This window comes from Ranitomeya imitator, chromosome 2 (genome assembly GCF_032444005.1).
Source record: "Ranitomeya imitator isolate aRanImi1 chromosome 2, aRanImi1.pri, whole genome shotgun sequence".
NCBI lineage: Eukaryota > Metazoa > Chordata > Amphibia > Anura > Dendrobatidae > Ranitomeya > Ranitomeya imitator.
In genome coordinates, this window is record NC_091283.1 from 795,108,007 (window position 1) to 795,133,040 (window position 25,034).

A 25,034-nucleotide genomic window follows, 5' to 3' on the forward strand; every position below is an offset into this window, starting at 1 on the left:
AACATTCTCCCTCTCATTATTCTGGCATTTAGTAAATATTAATAATTATGGTAATCCTAACTGAAAGGTTTATTCTGATTTCATGTCAGATATTAAGAAAAACCATGCATGTGTCTTTTTATATAGTGTCTGTAAACTTCTGGTTTCAACTGTAGATCTTGTGCACTTACTTTTGAGAATCCACATTAGATTAGCCATATAATCCGTTGGAAAAGTTTAACCTCGATCTCTGCTCACCTAGCCAGATTTACAGCTCCTCACTGCACTTCCTCCCTGCTGAGATCTCACACTGCTCTGTACAAGATGCCGTTGTCAAGTCAGGATGGGTGGGTAGAGATTTAATAGACTTGGACTCATGAACTCACTATTTAGCTCGAGTCATAAAATGCTCAATTTAAAATCTGGACTATGTAGTAATGGAGAAAAAATACACCAGTCTCACCAGGTTTAAGATCTCTATTTAGTAATGTATGCAGAATACATTTGGGAAATCTGGTAACAGATCCGCTTTAAGAAATGTCACCCAACACAAATATATTTAAAAAAAATACAACAACTTATATTCTACTACAAACAACATTGAGCTTTACATTTTCTAACAAACATCCAAATATTTATAAGGCTTTTATAAGGTTTTTTTTTGACAGTTTTATAAACGTTTTATTAGGAAAACTATGAAAAACAATTAAATAAAAGTTCATAAAAAAAGGTGATTGATCCAAAGGTTTTTACAGCGCTACTGCCTAGTTGTTGCAGGTCATAGTCGGCCAAGATGTGCAAATAGTTCAGACTTTATTAGTCCCACAGTAACAGAATGAGTAAAGAGGTTAGGACAAGGGTGGAGGACACCGCATAGTGACCATTGCAATACATCCGCAACAACCAAATTAGAGGGTGAAGGCTGAATATAAGGCGATGCTCATACTAATTTTTTTTTTTTTTTTTTTTTTTCAGTGGATCCTCTCAAAAATCTTCCTAAAAAAACAATTCATAACTCCTTGAACTCTTCCAATTCATTTTAGTGGTAATCCACTATATAAGGCGGTTTTTCTCCTTTATTTGTTTTAGGGAGATCTGAAATGAAACCTCTCCAAACCAGGCATCAACCAATCAAAAAGGTTGTAAAAAAAAAAAACTCAAGGAAAAAAAAGATTCTGCAAAAGTGCTTCAGGAAACACTACGGAAAACTCTTCCAAAACTGTACAATTTACTGATGTAAGTTCAGTTTGCAAAAGTCACTCAAGAGTACTTGGTTCCTCTAAAAATGTAGGTGCCAAAACATATTACTTTTGCTGCATTGTGACTGAAATCCATACAACTCATCAAGTCAAATGTAAACAGTTAAATGTCCCAATGGCTTTATAGATGGGTATGTCCAAGGTTGTGCCCTTGCCTTTGATACGGGCTCCAGCATGGAGTCTGCATCCTTCCATGCACATGACAGCTGATCTGATCATCTGTCATGTGCCTCTAACAGCCGCGGGTGGATTTGCAATCCACCCGCGACTGTTAACCAGTTAAACCCCCCCGTCGTTCACAGACCACAGCAATTAACATGAGTCTGCTGGAAGCACGTCATAAGACGGGCCCGTCAAGTGATTGCGGGTCACGGATGGGTTGTCATGACAGCCAGGGGTCTGCAGAAGACCACCGTGCCCATCACTGTAAATCTCCTATGAATGCTGGCTCATGTTCATAGCAGATCGAGATTTCTGCTACACGTGATCGGATGATCACAGCTTCAAGTTTTCTTAGGCGACTACTGAAGTCAGTAAAAATTAAAAAAAAAAAAAAAAAAAAAGTTTTAAAAATATATAAAAAAAAAACAAACAAAACAAGTTCAAATCACCCCGTTTTGCCCATTCAAAATAAAACTATTAAAACAAAAATGCACATATCAAAATATAAATTAAATTCGGCCAATCAGTAAACGAAATTAACAATAGAAAAAAAAATCAAAATGTCAAATGTTACGTTTTTCCGGCCGTCGCAACATTGCAATAACAGGCGATCAAAAATACAAAAATATTGTATTTACCCCCAAAATGGTATGAATAAAAACATCAGCCTGGGAAGCAAAAAATAAGCCCAATATCCTGAAAAATTGAGACACTACTGGTCTCAGAAAATGAAGACATAAGCAATTTTTTTTCCTTACAAATTTCAGATTTTTTTCACCACTTAAATAAAAAAAAATATATATATATATACACATGTTTGATATCTGCAAACTCATAAAGACCTGAATATTCATATTGCCAGGTCAGTTTTAGCATAGTGGACACAGTAAATAAAAAAACAATTGTGGAACTACCCTTTTTTTTTTTTGCAATTTCACCGTACTTGGAATTTTTTTCTAGTTTTCCAGAACACTATATGGTAAACATCAATGGTGTAATTCAAATGTTCAACCCGCCCTGCAAAAAACAAGCCTTTACACAGCCATATTGACAGACACAAACGTTACGGATTTCGGAAGAAGGGGAGGAAAAAACGAAAGCAAAAATTTAAAATCGCAAGGTGTTGCAGGGGTTTAATCCATGTAGGGACTATGTCAGATGAGCAAAAGTTGCCACATTTAGAAGATCTGTAGCTTTAGTTGAACCCAATTACATCACCATAGAGTTACATACTGATCCAAATATGCAGTGGACACCTTGTTTAGGATCTGCCATATGAATAACAGCAAAATTAGCAGATCACCGGTAGATTTAAAATGAACCTGTCAGCGGGATTGTGCACAGTAACCTATACACAGTGTCAGGTCGGCACAGTTATACTGATTATCATGATACCTGGTGATGAAATCCGTCTTGTGGTTGTTGTTTAATCTTTATTTTCAGTTTTCAGTTAATGATCTGCTCATGCTCCGGGGCGGCCTGTGGGGGTCTTCATGTGGTGCTCTCATTAGGTGTAATATATATATATACACACATACATACATATACACATATATATATATATATATATATATATATATATATATATATATATGTATACACATATACACATATACACACATACACACACTAGATGGAGGCCCAATTCCACATAGTATATTGCCCAGCCACGTAATATAATGCCCAGCCACGTAATATATTGCCCAGCCACGTAATATATTGCCCAGCCACGTAATATATTGCCCAGCCACGTAATATTTTGCCCAGCCACGTAATATATTGCCCAGCCACGTAATATATTGCCCAGCCACGTAATATTTTGCCCAGCCACGTAATATATTGCCCAGCCACGTAATATATTGCCCAGCCACGTAGTATATTGCCCAGCCACGTAGTATATTGCCCAGCCACGTAGTATATTGCCCAGCCACGTAGTATATTGCCCAGCCACGTAGTATATTGCCCAGCCACGTAGTATATTGCCCAGCCACGCAGTGTATTGCACAGTGACGTAGTATATTGCCCACCAACGTAGTATACAGCACAGACACGTAGTATACTGCCCAGTCACGTTGCCCAGTCACGTAGTATATTGACCAGCTACGTAGTATATTGCCCAGCCACGTATGTAACAGGTTAAAAAATAAAAAATAAACATATACTCGCTTTCCGAGGGAGGCCTTGTAGTTCTGTCGCCTGTGTGCGGTGCACACGGCAGCTTCCGGTCCCAGGGTTGGTATGAGCGCAGGACTTGTGATGATGTCGCGGTCACATGACCATGACGTCATGGAAGGTCCTTCTCGCATACCATCCTTGGCCCCGAAACCTGCAGCTTGCACTGCCGATGACAGGACAAACGTCGGAGGGTGAGAATAACCTTTTTTTATTATTATTATTTTTAACATTAGATCGTTTTACTATTGATGCTGCATACGCAGCATCAATAGTAAAAAGTTGGTCACACAGGGTTAATAGCTGCGTAACTGGAGTTACACCGCGCTCCGGTAACGCTGGCATTAACCCTGTGTGAGGGCTGACTGGAGGGGAGTATGGAGCGGGCACTAACTGCGGGGAGGAGAGAGCGGCCATATTGCCGCCGGACTGTGGCCGTCGCTGATTGGTCGCGGCAAAACAGCCACGACCAATCAGCGACTTGGATTTCCATGACAGACAGAGGCCGCGACCAATGAATATCTGTGACAGACAGACAGAAAGACGGAAGTGACCCTTAGACAATTACCGTATATAGTAGATATATATACAGTACAGACCAAAAGTTTGGACACACCTTCTCATTTAAAGAAATTTCAGCATTTTCATGACTATGAAAATTGTAAATTCACACAGAAGGCATCAAAACTATGAATTAACAAGTGTGAAACAACTGAAATCATGTCTTATATTCTAGGTTCTTCAAAGTAGCCACCTTTTGCTTTGATGACTGCTTTGAACACTTTTGGCATTCTCTTGATGAGCTTCAAGAGGTAGTCACCGGAAATGGTCTTGCAACAATCTTGAAGGAGTTCCCAGAGATGTTTAACACTTGTTGGCCCTTTTGCCTTCACTCTGCGGTCCAGCTCACCCCAAACCATCTCGATTGGGTTCAGGTCTGGTGACTGTGGAGGTCAGGTCATCTTGCGTAGCACCCCATCACTCTCCTTCTTGGTCAAATAGCCCTTATACAGCCTGGAGGTGTGTTTGGGGTCATTGTCCTGTTGAAAAATAAATGATGGTCCAACTAAACGCAAAGTGGATGGAATAGCATGCCGCTGCAAGATGCTGTGATAGCCATGCTGGTTAAGTATGCCTTCAATTTTGAATAAATCCCCAACAGTGTCACCAGCAAAGCACGACCACACCATCACACCTCTTCCTCCATGCTTCATGGTGGGAACCAGGCATATAGAGTCCATCCGTTCACCTTTTCTGCGTCGCACAAAGACACGGTGGTTGGAATCAAAGATCTCAAATATGGACTCATCAGACCAAAGCACAGATTTCCACTAGTCTAATGTCCATTCCTTGTGTTCTTTAGCCCAAACAAGTCTCTTCTGCTTGTTGCCTGTCCTTAGCAGTGGTTTCCTAGCAGCTATTTTACCATGAAGACCTGCTGCACAAAGTCTCCTCTTAACAGTTGTTGTAGAGATGTGTCTGCTGCTAGAACTCTGTGTGGCATTGACCTGGTCTCTAATCTGAGCTGCTGTTAACATGCGATTTCTGAGGCTGGTGACTCGGATAAACTTATCCTCAGAAGCAGAGGTGACTCTTTGTCTTCCTTTCCTGGGGCGGTCCTCATGTGAGCCAGTTTCTTTGTAGCGCTTGATGGTTTTTGCAACTGCACTTGGGGACACTTTCAAAGTTTTCCCAATTTTTCGGACTGACTGACCTTCATTTCTTAAAGTAATGATGGCCACTCGTTTTTCTTTACTTAGCTGCTTTTTTCTTGCCATAATACAAATTCTAACAGTCTATTCAGTAAGACTATCAGATGTGTATCCACCAGACTTCTGCACAACACAACTGATGGTCCCAACCCCATTTATAAGGCAAGAAATCCCACTTATTAAACCTGACAGGGCACACCTGTGAAGTGAAAACCATTCCCAGTGACTACCTCTTGAAGCTCATCAAGAGAATTACAAGAGTGTGCAAAGCAGTCATCAAAGCAAAAGGTGGCTACTTTGAAGAACCTAGAATATAAGACTTATTTTCAGTTGTTTCACACTTTTTTGTTAAGTATATAATTCCACATGTGTTAATTCATAGTTTTGATGCCTTCAGTGTGAATTTACAATTTTCATAGTCCTGAAAATACAGAAAAATCTTTAAATGAGAAGGTGTGTCCAAACTTTTGGTCTGTACTACCATTATGACATCTACGTCGATACTGTGCCCGTCGCTGATTGGTCGAGGCGAATTTGCGGCAGACTGTGCCCGTCGCTGATTGGTCGAGGCAACCTTTAGGACATCATCGTCGCCATGCTGTGCCCGTCGTTGATTGGTCGAGGCCTGGCATATTCTAGAATATGCATGTCCCCGTAGTATATGGACAATGATGATTCCAGAATTCGCGGCAGATTGTGCCCGTCGCTGATTGGTCGAGGCAACCTATATGACAATCGTCGCCATGGCAACCATTATGACATCTACGTCGATACTGTGCCCGTCGCTGAATCAGAAACGTGGGATGTCTACGTCCTTTATGACATCATCGTCGCTGTGCCCGTCGCTGATTGATTGGTCGAGGCCGCCAGGCCTCGACCAATCAGAGACGTGGGATTTCCAGGACAGACAGATAGACAGACAGACAGAAAAACCCTTAGGCAATTATAGATAGACTAGATTGTGGCCCGATTCTAACGCATCGGGTATTCTAGAATATGCATGTCCTCGTAGTATATGGACAATGATGATTCCAGAATTCGCGGCAGACTGTGTCCGTCGCTGATTGATCGAGGCAACCTTTATGACATCATCGTCGCCATGGCAACCATTATGACATCTACGTCGATACTGTGCCCGTCGCTGAATCAGAAACGTGGGATTTCTACGTCCTTTATGACATCATCGTCGCTGATTGATTGGTCGAGGCCGCCAGGCCTCGACCAGAGACGCGGGATTTCTACGTCGATGCTGTGCCCGTCGCTGATTGGTAGAGGCCTGGCGGCCTCGACCAATCAGAGAGGCGGGATTTCCAGGACAGACAGACAGACAGAAAGACAGACAGACGGAAAAACCATTAGACAATTATATATATAGATAGATATAGAGATAGAGATATATATATAGATAGATAGATAGATAGATAGATAGATATATACACACACACACACACACACATATATGCATACATCCATACTTGATACGATCTATAATATCCATATTTTCCATTTGATTTTGTGATATAAATTTCTTGAGGGGAAAAAAAAATCATCTTAAAGTGGCGCCGGCAGATATGCCGTAGCATAATTCAGAATGCGAAAGATGCTACTGCGCTATTTTGCTAGAGAAAAAATTGACTCCATCAAAATGGCGCCGTCAGTGGCACCTGTGAAGTAGCATCTATCTGCAATCTGATAGATTCTACTGCACAGGCACCGCCATCTTGATGGAGCTTATTTTTTTTCTCTAGCAAAAATGGCACCAGCGGCGCCCTGCGCAGTAGCATCTATCGCGTTCCAAATGCACGGCCGCCTGCATGATGAACGTAAATTTTTTTCCCCCAAACAAGAAGTTATACAGTATGTAAAATAGAGGGCAGGTCATGGAGGGATCAGTGACCAGTCATAAGCCCATACTGATGAATATGTAAGGAGAGAATCACAAAGATCCCGCCAACAGGCCGCCCAAAAGTATGAGAATCTGTAACTGAAAGCTATAAGTAAAAGATTAAACAACAACCACAAGACGGATTTCATCACCAGGTATCATAGTAATCAGTATAACGGCGCCGACCTGACTGTCTGTAGGTTACTGTGCACAATCCTGCTGACAGGTTCCCTTTAAAGTGTCTATGTGTTCTTACAAGATCAGCTGTTCATGTAATTCTACATTTTCCCAGCAGAAGTCACTGTAGAGGAAATATATGGCCAAATGTGTTCGGGAGGAGTGATCGCTTCAGTGATCACCAGCTTCGGTTTAGAAAATAGGTTGTCTTTTTGGGAGAGCCCAGTCTTAATCGACCTGTATCCCAAGTAATAATATATCTACATATCTGAATATACTTTGAAGGTCAGATCTTGAAAGGCATTTTGCAATTATAGTAATTTAAAGTTAACGTTTGATCACTTTTACGTAAACTGAAAGAAACCAGCTGCAGATTATTCCTCCATTTTTAATTAAAGAGAGATTATTGCACGGTTAGGAAAAAAAAATTTGGAAAATTGTCAAAATCCCTGGGGGGCAATAACTTTCAGTGCCAGGAATGTGACAATTTTGTGTCGTCCAGGAGAAAGAGACCAGAAATGTCACCTGTGTGTTCACAGGGTCACTATACCCAAAACTTGGAATTGCTTTTGTAGGCAACATTTGTAAATTAATTTTTAACAAAGGAAACTAGAGGCATTTTCTATTAAAGGAGCAAACAAATCTAACGTATCTTGAGTTAGATACCTTGTAAAAGAAGAATAAAAAATAAAAAAACAAACAAAAAAAAACACAAGTTCCCTTGATTCTGCCGCTATTTTCAATTTCTGGGGGAGTGCATTTTCACCCTTCCCTCCTAGATACCGTAAGTTGTCGAGCTGCGATAGGCAGAGTCTGGGAGGGAGGGGTGAAAGCACACAACCCCAGAGATAACTGCAAAGAAATGCCTTGTTGGTCTACAAAGCAGAGATTTCACATATTGCGCTCCAAGAGCAACAAATGTGAATATCTCTGCAAAGGAGTGGCACAATGAAAAATGGAAAAGAGCGACAGAATCAGGGGAGCTCAGGGGGTTTGTCAAGATATTTAACTCAGTTTTTTGAGCAAGCGACAGGTGCTTAATTAAGTTGTGATCATACATTGTTGGGTCCCAATAAACATTCCATTACCAGCTCCTATACCTTAGAAAATGATAAAATACCATTTCAGAAGAGCCGTCATTTTTAGAAAAAAGGGAAGGGGATGGAAAGTCCACGGAAAATGCGCAAGCAAAGAGTGTACAGACAAAGAATAAGTGAAGAGAAGCATGCATGATTTACCTGGAGAACCAGCTAACGATTCTGTCCTGCTGACAACAAAGGTACGAGACAGGGACAAGGGAACTGTAATCAAGGAAAGAAGAGATAAGGAACCATAAGGAGAGAACAAGAGGGAAACGGTCTACACCAGGACCTCAAATGAAAAGCAACCTTCACAAGGAAGCCAAAATATAGAGGCAATGAGGAAGGTCTGTGTTACAGGAGCCCGATCTGCCACTATACACAAGGGGCCATCGTCTTGTGAGTGATGGTGCAACTGGTGTAGAAGGCTCCACACAGGAGGAGGAAAATTGCCAAATTACCAAACATGCAATCATTTATCCGACATCACATTTACGGTCTCATCATCCCTATTACTACATTTATTTAGTTTGAACAATATGCCAGTTTTGTGCAGATATAGCAATGAGCGAACGTGCTGGGATAAGGTATTATCTGAGCATGCTCAGGTGCTAACAGAGTGACTTCAGCGTGCTCGAATAATATGTTCGAGTCCCCGCGACTGCATGTCTCATGGCTGTTCGACAGACCCAACACACGCAGGGATTGCCTGTTTGTTGAACCCATTAATTAATTTGGAAATGTATATAAAAAAAAATACTTTAAAATTAAATGACAATAACAGAACAGTCTGATAAGTCAACATTTTCCTAAACTTGTATTATAATATGTACAAATGAACAAATCATGAAGTTAGGAAGGTGCTGCTTCTAATAAGTGAGATATAGTTAGACACACAATAGAGAAGGGACAACGGTCCATATCCAGGACTAGCGGGTGAGAGGGAAAAGGCCGAGCTCGGAGAAGCCTATTCATTTAGGGTCCACGTTTTGTGATCTCCATCCTTCTGTAGAATGTCTATCTTTTAGAGAAGACCTGTTAGCACCGCTGACTTTCCTGTTGTAGGAAGGCCACGTGTAATAACTATATCGATCTTTTCTTTCATACATTGTCTTGTGCAATCTCTCTTATTCCTCCTGGAAAGACAATTAAACTGACAACAGAGCATCAGGATTCCCTCGCCAAGGAGATGGGGTCATAGAAGGAAGAGTGTCTCCTCAATGAGACCATCATGTTGGAGTAAGGAAATATATAGGCCATGCAATGCTTCCTGGGAAATAATATGCAAATAACCTTTTTACAGAGGAAGAGAACAGGAGCGTTCATGCCATTTATTGGATATAGAAATCCAATAATGCACGTCAACCCTTTAAAGGGAACCGGTCACTTGATGCCCAAACTACAGGAGCATGAATAAGGGCAATGATGCACAATGGCAGCAAGGTATAGATTTCACAAAAACACATCAGCTAGAAGTGACTGACTGGTCTCTTCCATCCCGAAAGACCTGTCAATCACCGGCGAGCCACCAACTAGGACTTTAACTATATTTTCCCTGATATGCCCTCCTGTTTCAAGAAAAAAATAAATCTTGCTGCAATTGTGCAGCCCCGGCTCTGATTCACGTTGCCAGTCATTTGGACAGCATGAATCTAATCACAGGTTACCTTTAAAGTGTGTAACCACATGACATCTAATATAAAGCCAAACCACGGCCTCGATTTGCATTCAGCTGTTTCAGGGTTTTGCCCCTCATCAGTGCACTATGACTAGCACTGGCTGTCTGAACATGGCAGGAGCTGTAGATTTTCAACAGCTGGTTGAGAGCCATAGATTGGCGATCAACTGATTCCTTATCTATAAATGGAAGATGTTCTTACATCTTGTAAAACCCACTTAGTTGTAGTCTAATAGATTGATTATTTTTTCTGGTGGGCTTTCATATATATTATATACTATATTTCATATATATATACACACACACACACCGTATTTTCCGGCGTAGAAGACGACCCCCAACTTTTCCAGTTAAAACATAAAATCTTCTCAAAAGTCGGGGGTTGTCTTATATGCCGGGTGTCGTCTTATAGGGTGGGTGCGGAGCAATTTGCGGTCGACGTATATAGTGGGGGGGAGTGGTCCCGATGACGAGGTGAGGGAGCGCCTCACCAGGAAGGTGTAAGTGAAGCAAACTGTCAGCGTCTGGGATGCCAGGGGTATGCAAATAAGAGAGCGCGGTGCTGTGCCTAGAAAAACACTCCTCTTTCACTCATCTGGCTCGCCCTTGTATCCTATTATCTCCTTCTCTGCCTCTGCTTCACTTACACCTTCCCGGTGAGGCGCCCCCTCATCTCGTCATTGGGGCCGCTCCCCCCACAATATGCGGCGACCGCAGATTACTCCGCATTTGCCCTACAAGACGACACCTGGCGTATAAGACGATACCCGACTTTTGAGAAGATCTTCAGGGGTTAAAAAGTAGTCTTATACGCCAGAAAATACAGTGTGTGTATATATATATATATATATATATATATATATATATATATATATATATATATATATATATATATATATATATATATAAATTTCTTTTTTTTTTACACGCATACAAACACTTGCTTTATACAAGGCAGTCTCCATTCACAAAAGCCTCTAACAATAAAAAGGAAATTAAAAAATAAATACCCGGCTAATCAACTAGACTACAGAGTACTTTGTTAGCCATTCATTTGCTTGTCCACCTTCTCAAGCTTTTGTAATCAAGATCATCATGGCAGGCAGTATTATTAGACCGTTTGATGTTACGAATTCATTTATATGACTGGAATGAATGTGTGTGCAATGTTCACCACAAGATGGCGCTACGTCCCTCTCCGAAAGAGCCCTACCAACTTTACCTCTAGGCACAGAAAATAACACGGTAATTGTCGCATTGTTCATGGTAAACGAGGTGTGCATGATCTGCCTGAAATGATGTTTAGCTTGCTTTTTATGCCTTAAGAATTTCATGATTTCAAGAAGAAGTACCATATGTCCCCAGGCTTTTCCACTACTTCGGTAAAGACAAGGACTTTCTGGGAAGTTCTGCGCTGTACATACCTTATTGTCAAGCTTCAGGAAACTTACTTAATATATATATATTTTTTTTTTACTTTTTTATTAGTTCCCCTGTGAACCCTGAATCTGTGAAGGCTTTTACAATGCATTGTAATACTACATACAACATGGCAGACATGAAGTCCTTCATCAGGTTCCCGGCCGATGGACGCCAGAAAGAACATCTACCCTCAACTTCCAACCTCTTCCAATGCCGCTGTTATGATTAACAGTTGCATTTAAGGGGTTAACCAACTACAGCTAGGGTTGATCAGAAGACTCCGTGCCGGCTATACAATATACCTGGTACCCGTGGTGCATAGAGCGGATTCACCTCCTGAGCACTTATTCCATCACTTACTAAGAAAGCATAGGTACATTTCAGAATAAAGTGACATTTTAGCACGCCGCTTTCTTGCAGAGTAATCACCGCCTGGATTTTGCAGAGAACTTGACGCGTTTTTGCAGCAGGATAACAAATAGTGATGCAGTCAGCACTTCCCCAATAAGTACAATTCATCTGGAAATGGCAGAAAAGCGAACACTTATAGTATTAACTGTAGTGAAAAGAAGATACCTGGTGATGCAGTGAGAGACATCACTCCGTAGTAAGAAAAGGCACCGGCTTCGAATTTCATCCCTTCCTTCCCGGCTTCCACTTCCACCTTCCCCTGTAGATAAACATTCGTTACATGTCTTATGACACTCCATATTGATTCGCACAACATCATGGAGACACTGACATAGAGGGGTTATCCAGCTAACACCACCCACAGGATAGGTGATAGATACATAATGGTTGGGGTCCAACAGCTGGGACCCCCACAGCCCCCATGTCAGTAAGTGGAGAGATAGTCACACTTGTGTACTAACCCTCCGTTCACATGGGGGATACGGGACCTCGGTCCCCAAGAGCAGTGGGGAGGTCACAGCTGTTAGATCCTAATTCATAAATGTGGATGGCGAAACAAACACTTCTATTTTGCTTATTGTAAGTGTAAGCAAGTGTATTAATCACAACCTCATAAATTAGCTCCATTACAGTAGTGGTTGTCTGGGCACAGGATATTAATGTGATCAATGTGTAGCAGCCGCAGCCAGGTCCAGCAGATCAGTTCCTAAGCAGAATTACACTGCCGGCAGAACCCGCTGCATAATGAATGGAGTTGTCCTGTCCCATGCCATCAGAGACTGGAGCAGGTAACAGCGAATATGTGGGAGTGTCACATGTCGGATCCCCACAATGCGATTTCGATGACCAATCCTAAGTATCAAAATCATAAGCCCATAGGTCCTGCCTGACACCCCACTGCCAGACGCTACAGGACAGTTCATAATAAAACAAAGAGCAGGACCAGTTCTGTAGCACTCAGCAGCAGGTAGTACACATTTATCCCCGTCACGACCTATGACGTATTAGGTACGTCGTAGGTCATGTGTTCCCGTTTGATGCGGGCTGCGGCACTGAGCCAGCATCTTTTCCAGCACATGACAACTGTGACCGGCGTTCATAGCAGATGATGATTTTTGCAGACGCCGGCTGAAGTTCTGCTACATGTATCACAAGCAATCAGAAGCTCGCAGCTTCAAGTTTCCCTAGGGGACTATTAAAACCAGTAAAAAGCAGAATAAAAAGGTTTTTAAAAATAGTAAAAAAAAAATAAATAAATAAAAAAAATACACATATTTGGTATCACTGCGATTTATCGAAATACAAAAAAGAATGAATTAGATTGGTAAACAGCGTAACAAGAAAAAAAATCAATACGCCAGAATAACGTTTTTTGCTTTTTTTTGTTGTTGTTGCCGCAACAATGAAATAAGATGCAACAACAGGTGATGAAAACATCGAATCTATCCCAAAATGGTATAAAAAAAATGTCAGCTCAGCACGCAAAAAATAAGCCTCATTCAGCCCCAGATCCTGAAAAATCAAGACACTATGGATCTCAGAAAATTGCCCCTTTTTTATTATTTTTTTAATTTATTTATTATTATATTATTATTATTTTTTTTTTTACAAACTTTGGATTTTTTTTCACCGCATAAATCAAGGAGAACCTATACATTTTTTTTTTATATTTGAACTTGTAATGTCCTGCAGAATCTTAATAATCAGTCAGTTTTACCATATAGTGAACACGTTAAAAAAACAAAAAAAAAAAAACAAGCTATTGTGAAATTGCACTTTCTTTTTGCAATTTCCTCACACTTGGATTTTTTTCCCCGTTTTCCAGTACACTATATGGTAAAATCAGTGGTGTCTATCAAAAGTACGACTCGTCCCGCAATAAACAAGCCCTCACATGGCCATATTGATTGGAAAAAATAAAAAATAAAAAAAATAAAGTTACGGCTCTGGGAAGAAGGGGAGCGAAAAAACTGAAATGCAAAAACAGAAAATCCGAAGGTGGTGAAGGGGGGTAAAGGAAATGGAATTTGCAACTCTGACCCGGCAGCCATTGGATCGGAATACAATCTTTATATAGCAACATCTTGCCGTTGTCTTCGGTGCGGAGATCTTTGCTACAGTGGTGCTGCCAGATGTCAGACCCCCATTAATTTGTCTGATATGTCGTCCTCCCTGGACAATAACACAAACCATCCCGGGGGGCCTCCAGCTACTTGACCGACCAATGGATGTTTAGGCTTCGTACAACGGTAATAAATCACAGAATGGCTAGAAGGTGCGGAGCTTCTGCAATACTTCACATAATATGCGGATCGTAGCAACAAGTCTGACCTGTAAAACCAGCACAAAGTAATCCACCGGCTTATTCCGCTGGTAGAGGTAGTACTCAGGAGATCTCTTGTTCCGGTCATCGAACTTTAGCTCCTGGATGACATTGGGATGTTTGAGCAGCCTCAGAAGAATCTTCTCTGACATCTGAGAGGGGCTGAACGCGTCCACTTCTACAGGGGAAACAATGCATGATTAATTCCTGCCCACCGGAGAACAGACAGAGGACATCACAGTCACAGGGACCGGCTGATCACCGCCATCAGCTTTCCTGACCGCTCTGTCTTATTAAACGACCACAGAAAACAAGCATTCCGGAGCAGCTCATTTATATTTCGTTTTTTAAACCGTTCTTCACTTACCCCTCCTGGCAATTTATTAGTAAAAAGCTTGGGGTTAATGTCGCCCTTGCCCATAAAGTGTAGTCCCACACTGTCAGCGGTGATTGCGGAGTATCAGTGCGCCTGGATGCTTTCCAGGGAAATGGTAACACCCAATTGGCAATATAGCAAGGCATTTCCAGGAGGAATAACAGGGGAAAAACACAGCACAACATTCTAGAGCTACAAGCATCAGAATTACCAAGAGGAAAGCAAACACAGGTAGATCATACACACAGGCCTGTTCTGGATGCCATAAAGGGGCACCTGCTACTCATCGGGGGTCCCAGTGTGACACGTGCCGGCTGCAGCCACGGAGCGGCCGCTCGTCAGTATTGTCAGCGTGGATGTCAGTTCTGACAAAACAGTAGAGGCTGCAGCCAAACAATGGCCGCCCATCGGCTGCAGCCAAACAATGGCCGCCCATCGGCTGCAGCCAAACAATGGCCGCCCATCGGCTGCAGCCAAACAATGGCCGCCCATCGGCTGCAGCCAAACAATGGCCGCCCATCGGCTGCAGCCAAACAATGGCCGCCCATCGGCTGCAGCCAAACAATGGCCGCCCATCGGCTGCAGCCAAACAATGGCCGCCCATCGGCTGCAGCCAAACAATGGCCGCCCATCGGCTGCAGCCAAACAATGGCCGCCCATCAGCTGCAGCCAAACAATGGCCGCCCATCGGCTGCAGCCAAACAATGGCCGCCCATCGGCTGCAGCCAAACAATGGCCGCCCATCGGCTGCAGCCAAACAATGGCCGCCCATCGGCTGCAGCCAAACAATGGCCGCCCATCGGCTGCAACCTGCACATGACTAGTCACTGTCCGGGACCAGCATTGCTGGGACAGCACCGCTGTGGGAGGAGAGTTTCAATTGCTTTTTTTTTTTTTTTTATTACGGTCCTGAATTGGTTGACCAGTAGTGGACAACCCCTTTAAGATTATAGGCCCAGACAACTCCTTTAAATGAATTTGTTACGCTGTACGCGCACTTTGATCTGTGGACAGCATGATATAGAGAAGGAAAAGCTGAGCAGAATGTCAGATTAGAAAAGTTTCAGTAAAACTTGCAATTTGGTAATTGAAATCCTTGATGTTTATATGTATAAGAGTCCAGTGGGCGGTGCCATTAGTGACTGACATCTAGTTCTGCAAGTGAAGGCATACAGAGGTCACCAATCACCGAGAAGGGCCGCCCACTGGACTCATACATATAAACACCATGGATTTAAATTATTAAAATATAAGTGTCAAGTGGGCGGTCCTACTAGTGATTGATATCCATATGGAAAACTACCAATCACAGAGTAGGGTCACCCACATGACTCCTATACATACAAACACAATGCATTTAATAAAATATGCAAGAGTCCAGTGGGCGGTCCTACTAGTTATTGATAGTCTTCCCTGTATGACTGGGCATATAGAGATGGGTATTAATCACTAGTATCACCCACTGTAATAATTTTCTTTAATTCCATGGTGTTTGTATGTATAGGAGTCATGTGGGCGGCCCTACTCAGTGATTGATATCCGTATGCACAGAGAAAACTACCAATCACTGAGTAAGGCCACCCACATGACTCCTATACATACAAACACCATGAATTTAAATAAAAATGAGTCCAATGGGAGGTCCTACTTACGACGGATATCCGTATGTGCAGGGAAAACTACCAATCGTTAGAAGGAACACCCGCTAGACTGATACATACAAACACCATGGATTTAAATGACTAAAATATTAAAGAGTCCAGTGGGCGGTCCTACTAGCGATTGATATCCATCTCTATATGCAGGGAAAAGCACCAAGTTACTGAGTAGGGCCACCCACGACTCCTATACAAACACCATTGATTCAAATAAATAAAATAGGAGTCCAGTGGGCGGTCTTACTAGCGATTTACATCCATCTCTGTATGCGCAGTCACACAGTGAAGACTACCAATCACTAGTAGGACCGCCCACTGGACTCCCATACATATAAACACTAGAGATTTCAATGAACAACATGTTCCTGATTCTTTTCCCATAAAACATTTATCGGTCTGAGCAGCTCGGTAACGTCCTGCCCGCAGATCGGAGGCCAGCCTCAGCAGGACAGGTTACTTTAAAGGTATATGATGCAAACTTCCCAGTCACCAATGGTCAACACATGCTAAACAATGTGAAAGATGCCAAAAATGTCCTAGACACTAATGCTATTCATTGTTCTCATCACCCCCTGCTCTTTTGTTTTTTCTTCCTCCCTATTATGGCAAAGTGTGACCCTGCGGCCGGCCCTGCCTCGGGCAGAGTCGTGCGTGCACAGAGGTGAGGGTGGGCACGGCTCCAGCCTCGGTGGCATCGGGGGGCCGCTGTGGAGCTGGTTCGTGGTCTCACGCTGCGATAAGCCCACTCGCCTGTTGCTAGGAAACGGTGCATAGCCAGGAGAAGCTGAGGGGAGATTTTAACCTTCATCTCGTTGTCCGTTTGCTTAAAGGCCGAGAAATCTTGTTTTCTCTCTCGATGTGTGATTTTCTTTTTTGTTCTGTTGTCGGCTATTACAATAAAAAAAAAAAAAAAAATGTGTTATCCAGGAGGTGCAGCGACACATTATACATGATCATAAATGGACAGAAGACAAAAACATAAAACACGACGTGCTGTGTAATGTAGGTACAAGCGAGCAACAATCACGTCACATAGCGGGCACGGATCCAGGATACGAAAAAGTGCACCATCAAGGCCGTGTTCACATTACGGCATCCATCATACATTACTAGGGGCAGAGTTCCCAGGACCTGAGCAGAACACACGGCGAAATCAAAGAGAAAAAAAAAAAAATGGAGAAACCAGATGTTAAAGGGATCCAGTCAGCACAGAATGACTGTTCAAACAAAGCCCAGGGTGCGCCTTTGGCTGGGCTGAGCCATTCAGTGCTACCACCATGCTACTTGGTTTCTTTCACTGACCTTTTTAGGTTTACAGGATCCAAAAGAGGTCAAAGATGGTGGACAAATAAGTAAGGGGAAAAAGGAGCACTGTGCTGCTCGGCCACACCAAGGGTGCACAAGGGTTTGAAGAGTCATTTTGGGCAGACAGATTTCCTCTGACCCATCCACACCCTTAAAAACCATCACTGCAGCAAGCAAACTCCTCCACTAAACCCAAGACCCTCAGGGAAGCATACCCCATAACCCTTCCAAATCATTGACCACCAAGAAAGCAGACAAACCTTCCCACTATACTCTAGACCAGGGGTCCCCAACTCCAGTCCTCAAGGCCCACCAACATGTCATGTTTTCAGGATTTCCTTAGTCTTGCCCAGGTAATAATTGCATCACCTGTGCAATGCAAAGGAAATCCTGAAAACATGACCTGTTGGTGGGCCTTGAGGACTGGAGTTGGGGACCCCTGGTCAAGACCACTAGGGATGCGAACATTGACTTCATGTCCTTGAATCAAGTAGGAAACCGACGCTTAACCCCTCCGTAATCTCAAACCACTCTATTACCCTTCGACTACAAGTAAAGCAAGAAATAACTAGATAATAAATTCCCCTAAAAATATAGAAAGGCAATCAACCACACTAGACCACCAGGGAAGTGTAAAGCCAAGCCATGGCTTCCTTTATTACTGCCATGCTAACCTGAATCCATCATACAGTCTGGTGTGTCATAGTGTAATACAAACCGCATACATGATTAAACGGCTTTTCAAAATAAATACACCAGTCTCATCAGGTCAAATCTATCGGTCAGAAAGGCTACCTAATCTTGATACAATATTAAAATGAGCATGTTATGAGTCCCAGATATAGAGTGAGGACTCATGGGTCCTGGTGTATTTAAAGGGGTTGTCCACTACTAGGAGGAACCCCTCTCACACTCCACGCTTGGCCCAGATAAATTAATAAAGCTTTTCCCCTCCCCCGATGCCGGAACTTGCTCTTGTGCGGTGTTGGGACACGTGGCGCCCAATCAGAGCTGGTGTCACTGTCCCCGCCTACAAACGGATTGATGGGCTGCAGCTGATCTCTCATTTCCTCTTCAATTTGTCCAGTGGCGCCAGCGCTGATTGGGTGCCAGGGTCAGGTGTCATACAGCCGCACACGGGAGCCTGGGGAGAGCGAGTATCGATGCTGCGAGATCGGTGCCGGCATAGGAGGCGAGTCTAGGCTTTATTATTTTATTAAAAATCACTACTGAGAGTAGCAGAAGGGGAGTATATATTAATACACTAGCACTACATTACATGTACATATACACACAGTTAATGAATACAAAACTTTATGGGAATGCTTCTTTAATCGCCTCCCAATCCAGTCTGACCGACAGCTGCAGCTTGTACAGAGTAGTGCGAGATCTCCGCAGCAGCAGGGAGGAGGGACGCTGAAGAGTTGTCAATCAGGCTCGGTAGGGAGAGATTAAATGTAACATTTCTAAAAGCATTATACGGCCATTCTAATGCGGCTAGTCAAAGTAAGTACACCAGCCTCATCACGTCTAAAAATCTATTTAATAATGTGTGTAGTCTTTATTATGATATCTGGTGACAGATCAGCTTAATAAAAACACAAACAAACAACAAACACATAGCCAATGTGCTGAACACATTGTTTAAACTCACTGTATAAATCCGTTTCATCCAGGATTTCAGATTTGATAATTTCTTCTATAACATCTTCCAAGGTAACAATTCCAAGGACTTCATAAAATGGGTCCCCTTCTCCTTCATTGTTCACCCGCTGTACTATGGCCAGGTGGGATTTGCCTAGAGAAATACAAAGACTGATAAGGATCTCTCAGATTTTGAAGTAAGAAATAAGCAAAAGAATTCAGAAATAATAATAATAATAATAATAATAAAGATGATGATGATAAAAACAAAAAAACAAAACAAGAATAAAAGACAGCATTGCTTGTAAAAGCTTACACTCTAAAATGACAGCATATTGCATTACAAGGAAATGAGAAAAGTAAGTAATACAAAGGAAGTCTTATAAAAATAAGTAAAACAAAATCTAATTTGAGAGGCCAGAGGTCACTATGAGATCTTGTATTCTTGGGTGTGAGTGCAGCACTGGAGAAGTCGGTGGATGGCTAAGGATCAGCGATCTTCACACTCTCCCACTAATAGCAGGCAGTGTTAGCTAGGCATCCAGCATGTAAAATGTCTGATACATGCAGGTCTCACAGCTAGGACCCCTTTAAACGGTACTTCGTATTTGAGTTTGAGCTTTTCAGTTGTAAATATTTAGGGCCCCGATTCAAAGCAAGTATGCTAAAATTCTGGCTTCAAGTCGTTTTGAAAAGTCTCAATGTTAACGCATCATGGAGTTGTGCAAAAGTGTTGTGACTTTGGCTGTTTCACGTCGGTTTTGCCCTGCTCTGTCAAAATGGGCAGAGATATAATGGGATGAAGGTGTGATGCCACAAAAAAAAAAAAAAAAATCTGCCTCATCAACAACTCACTAAAAACTCATCATGGGAAAGTAAAAGTTTGAATTCTGCAGTGGGAATCTGTAATAATAAAGAGGAAAAAAAAAAGGATTGGAATTTAACGTTTGTGCTAATTTTTTTTTATAGATGGGGTCTTCAAAAGGTACCGTCACAGGCTTCGTTTTGTATAAAACATCAAAGGATTTCCCATTAATAATATGCACCAACAATTTTACTTTATTGTTTTACATACCATGTTCGAGAATTCGGAGTATATAAAGCAGATCTGGCATTCGGGCACCTCCTCTACTTATATCACGATTATTCAGAGTAGAGAAGACAACTTTTGAACTGGAGGACCCAATATGTTAATGCCTCATTTCTCCTCTAGAGGTGCTGCAGGAGAATATAAACACCTGCTATAAGCTTCCCTCACTGATTACAGCTGATTACTGGGGGTGGACAATCCGCGGTCGTGTTCTTGTTAGGAAATTTATAGGAGACTGATGTTAAATTAAAGGGGTTTTCTACTTTGGACAAAATGTCAAGTCATAATTCAGCAATAGGAAGCCTAAAGCGGCATATAGGATAGCGGTCTTACTGTTGTCAGATATTTCCTTTCCAAGTCTTATCTTTCTACGCAAGATGGACATCGGGGCTTCTACTCATCTCCATGAAACTCACTTATCTGGTCAAGAAGAACGTGGTCACCAAGTGGAAAAAAACAAAACAAAAAAAAAAAAAAAAGAAAGTTGACGAGAAATCCTTCGCCAACCTTTGTATTACTTCTATGAAAAGTTATCACAGCCTCATAAATACTGGACACAAAGGCTAAAGACGTTCCCGCGCCATGCCAAGAAAGTAAAGCCTTGCATCCCGCCTGTGAAGGCCTGCCATGTACGGCATTCCACCAAAATAGCAGGAAATTTTCCAACATGGAAGGAAAACTGAAAAAAACGCGTGCGCCCTGCGCCAAAGATATACTGTACAAGGCTAAAATAGCCCCCCCATGTAAAACCATTCCGGGACCAAAGATTTCTCTGTCCAGCCGATATAAACAATGAGGGTAACGCAATAAATACAATTTTCCCATGGTCTGTCGTAAGTGGTTAAAAATTCTTGGTGAACGCTGTTTGCTGAAATTCTTTAGCTATTCTCAGCTTGTGATCATTTAAAAGGAATTTTCCAAAGCAGGGTCTAATATTAGACTTAAAATGAAGTTTCCATTTCGCTCCAGTTATATTCTCACCAAAGTAACTGCTATGTAATCAGATTGTCTTGGAGCCACTCATTTATATGCAGATAGGCATACTTTACATACCGGCCGAACACCAAAACACCAGAAATTAGAGGGGCAAGTGTTTAATCATCGAGGCAAGAAATACAACAGCAGCACACATATATAGAAAAAAAAAATAAAAAAAAAAAAGTTTCACATATTTTAATAATTTAGCTTTCAAAAAATTAAATAAATAAAAAAATAAAATAAAAATGGTAAAACTTACTGTGGAAATTGCAGAGTCTCTACTATTGCTAAACTCGGTTATTTGGTTTTAGAAGAGTAACGATATCCTGTTACTGTGGCGGACGCTTACTACCGAAATCCTTAGTCCGTCATGCTAGAACATCCCAAAATATCGGCTGACCGATCCGGGCACGTGACATCATTATGGAGGACATGCTATTACAGGTTGTAACGCTGTTCTTTAATTAAAGGGCTTCTATGGGGGAGGGCTTACTATGTTTGAAAGACCACCTTAAAGAAAAATGTGTTTAATAATCCCAAGAACAGACTTCCTATGTGGTAAGAGCGGCGGCCTTTTAGTAATGGGGCTGGGAGGTTGAGTATACGTGGACATTGGAGTATATAGTTTTGAGAAGTAGTGGTACAGAAGGAGCTGACGGTGGCTTAGTGGTTAGCACCGCAGCCTTGCAGCGCTGGAGTCCTGGGTTCTAATCCCACCTTGGACAACATCTGCAAAGAGTTTGTATGTTCTCTCCGTGTTTGCGTGGGTTTCCTCCGGGCACTCCGGTTTCCTCCCACATTCCAAAGACATACTGATAGGGAATTTAGATTGTGAGCCCCAACGGGGACAGCGATGATAATGTGTGCAACCTGTAAAGCGCTGCGTAATATGTTAGCGCTATATAAAAAAAATAAAGATTATTCATCGAGATGGAAACGATATTGTAAGACGCCCCCCGTCAGGCCAATATACAGTATGAGGAGCACATTACCGGCTCATCGCCAGCCTAGTCGCTTGTGATCAGTGGAGGTCCTAGCGGTCAGATCTCCAGTGATCAGATACTTACTGATACTCTGGATAGGTCAAATCAGTTCTGATTATGCGAAAGCCCCTTTAAGGCTTAAGGCCGTAGTAACGCTTTTTTTTTTTCTTCAATTAACGGTAATTCTAAGCAGGCCGGCAAAATGCTTGTTCCTTGATGTAATAATTTTTAGCCGCTTGCAGACCTCCCCCCAAAAAAACATCATGGTGGTCCGCATATAAACTCTGCAACGATATTTTAGGAGAGTTAGCAGCTGAATGGAGTTTGTGCAGCTGTAGGGAACCTGTTGTCAGACAGCCAGCCTTCCCATAAAATAGGCAGAGATGGTTTACTACCACCTCTGCCTTCCTGGTCCTTGTATACACAGGGGTCAGAGACACAAAAATTATTTAAATATCCTAACGAGAAAAACATTTCTAGAGCAGTGTGAAAAAACCTGAAAAGGTGCCTGGCCATGAACAGACACAAATGACCCAGGCTTACACTGGTTAAGGAAGCTTAATTCATTGTTTGCACAGGACTGTGTGCTGCCGATAACGTGAGGTTTGAGACTACGGCTACACGTTGACTTGGTCCGCGACGCATCATGCGACCAGACTATGCCAAATAAGTCGCAGCCAAGGTCGCCGTGTAGCCCTGGCCTTAAGCGCACATACGGATCGTATAACAATCATTGTGTGTGTACAGAACGTTCATCCCATCTAAATGGCGTGCAGCACAACGGTGGTCATTTAAAGGGATTCTGTCAGCAGATTTTTGTTATTTAATAAGATAACAGCACAATGTAGGGGCAAATGGCCTACAACCAGGGATGTGTTACTTATTACGTGGTTTGCTGTAGTTTCAATACAATCAGTGTTTTAACAGCAGGAGATTATCACTGCCTGACTAGGTCTCATGTGCAGACTAGTCAGGCTAATCTGTGTGACCCCGCCCCCAGCACTTATTGGTAGCTTGCTGACAATGTACAGTGTAATCAGGAAGCTGCCAATCAGTAGTGTGGGTGGGGTTATACAGAGCTCAGCATTCATAGCTCGGCTACGTCTATAGCAGAAAACGGGATTATATCAAAACTACACCGAGCAGCCCAGTAAGTGACACATAGCTAGAATCATGCTGCTCTCAGATTATATAGCAAAAAACAGGCAGACTTATTCCCTTTAATGGCTGCGGTCACCATGTCTCAATGTGCTCCTTGCATCTATACTGTCAATCCCCTTTCACTGGTCTGTATATGCTGAATAATGAACAGCCGACTACACATGTGCCATGGAATATTACATTTTAAGTACTATATAAGCAATTTTAGCAGCACAATTGCTCAACTCTTGTGGGTTTTAAGAAAATATAGATAAATCAAATGTTCCCAACAGAGGAATAAGAATACATTAGTGTGTATTTCTTCCCACCCAACATCCCATTTAAAATAATGCTACAATGCAAATTGTGAGAGAATTGAAAAATCAACCTTCCCAAGGCAAGTATAACAAGCTGTGGAATTTTAGGGTGTGAATCACTGTATCATTTTATAGTATTACAAGTTATCTCCATAGACCCAAGTCATAATAAAATTCTTACAAGGCATTTAAATTGAAAACCTGCCATGTTACAAAATCAAATTAGGTCTCAAAGTATTAGGTTACGAAAAGACCCTGAAGAAAGGAAACTGCAGATGACATTTCTGCGCTATTAAAGCAATGAACGAAGCGTCAGATATCTGTATAAAATCCTCCGTTCCAGAACGGCAGTATACGACTACATACAGTGTGTGTGTATATGGTATATGTTTAAATAAACACACCGTATATATATTTTTATTTATTTTTTTCCTCTTCATTTAACACTCTTTCATATACAAATTATTTTAAGCAAATATCTAATAATTATTACTTACAAATTACCCATTTTAATTTCATAAATCAATAGTGCTTATGACATTTAAAAAAAAAAAAAAAAAAAAAAAAAAACACAACTTTGTAATAAATCTTAATAAAGAAAAGCTATTACCGTATTTCTCCTGGATTGATTTTTCACTCCCCAAAATGAATCATTGGCTGAAATCTGTCCTCAGTGAATACAGATTTTCCCACTTCTTGAGAAAGGAGATGACGGTTGGAGCTCATAAAGTTCTATGGAGAATTGTAAAGGTTGTTTCCGGAGAACTTGCAGCTGAATGTCTTTCTCAAGGGCCTCCCTCCTCAAATGAATTCTATTTACCGTAATCTCCTATCTCAGTAATAGGAAAATCTGTCTTCACTGAATACAGATTTTACTCATAAAGAGAGTAAAATATCAGAATACCAGGAGAAATATTGTATCAGAGAAATCTGATTCTATTACAGAGCTGCTTATTTTCCTGAACTATTGATTTAATGAAATTAAAAAAAAAATAAAATGACGCATACGCTAAGATTTATACTTATTGACGGAAACCATTATTTGGGGTAAACTGTACCGATTACTCCATGTCCATTTACAGAATTGAACGTGACTAAGACCAGTTGTTAATTCAGAGAGATAGGTGCTAAAGTGAGTACCGTAATTACAATCTGTATATGATGGTGGAAAGTTTGAGCACCACAAAAGCAACAATAAATATTTTGCCCACAGAACTTTTCTACTAACATTCCAATCATTTTTCATTCGGCCAAATTCACACATCCATCGCATGACCCAAACAC

At 41.8% G+C, this 25,034-nt stretch overlaps 1 protein-coding gene across 2 annotated transcripts in view; it reads right to left on the bottom strand.

Moving 5' to 3' along the window:
* Nucleotides 1-25,034, bottom strand: part of CNNM2 (cyclin and CBS domain divalent metal cation transport mediator 2) — a 134,040-nt gene that overhangs the window by 7,824 nt on the left and 101,182 nt on the right. The window contains exons 2-6 of one of the 2 annotated variants that reach the window (XM_069753708.1): nucleotides 19,253-19,396; nucleotides 17,044-17,181; nucleotides 14,268-14,437; nucleotides 12,102-12,195; nucleotides 8,585-8,647 (exon numbers count right to left, since the gene is read on the bottom strand). In XM_069753708.1, the coding sequence (XP_069609809.1) occupies nucleotides 8,585-8,647; nucleotides 12,102-12,195; nucleotides 14,268-14,437; nucleotides 17,044-17,181; nucleotides 19,253-19,396 (609 nt within the window). The remainder of the gene's footprint in view (nucleotides 1-8,584; nucleotides 8,648-12,101; nucleotides 12,196-14,267; nucleotides 14,438-17,043; nucleotides 17,182-19,252; nucleotides 19,397-25,034) is intronic. The other variant, XM_069753709.1, reaches the window with a different exon arrangement.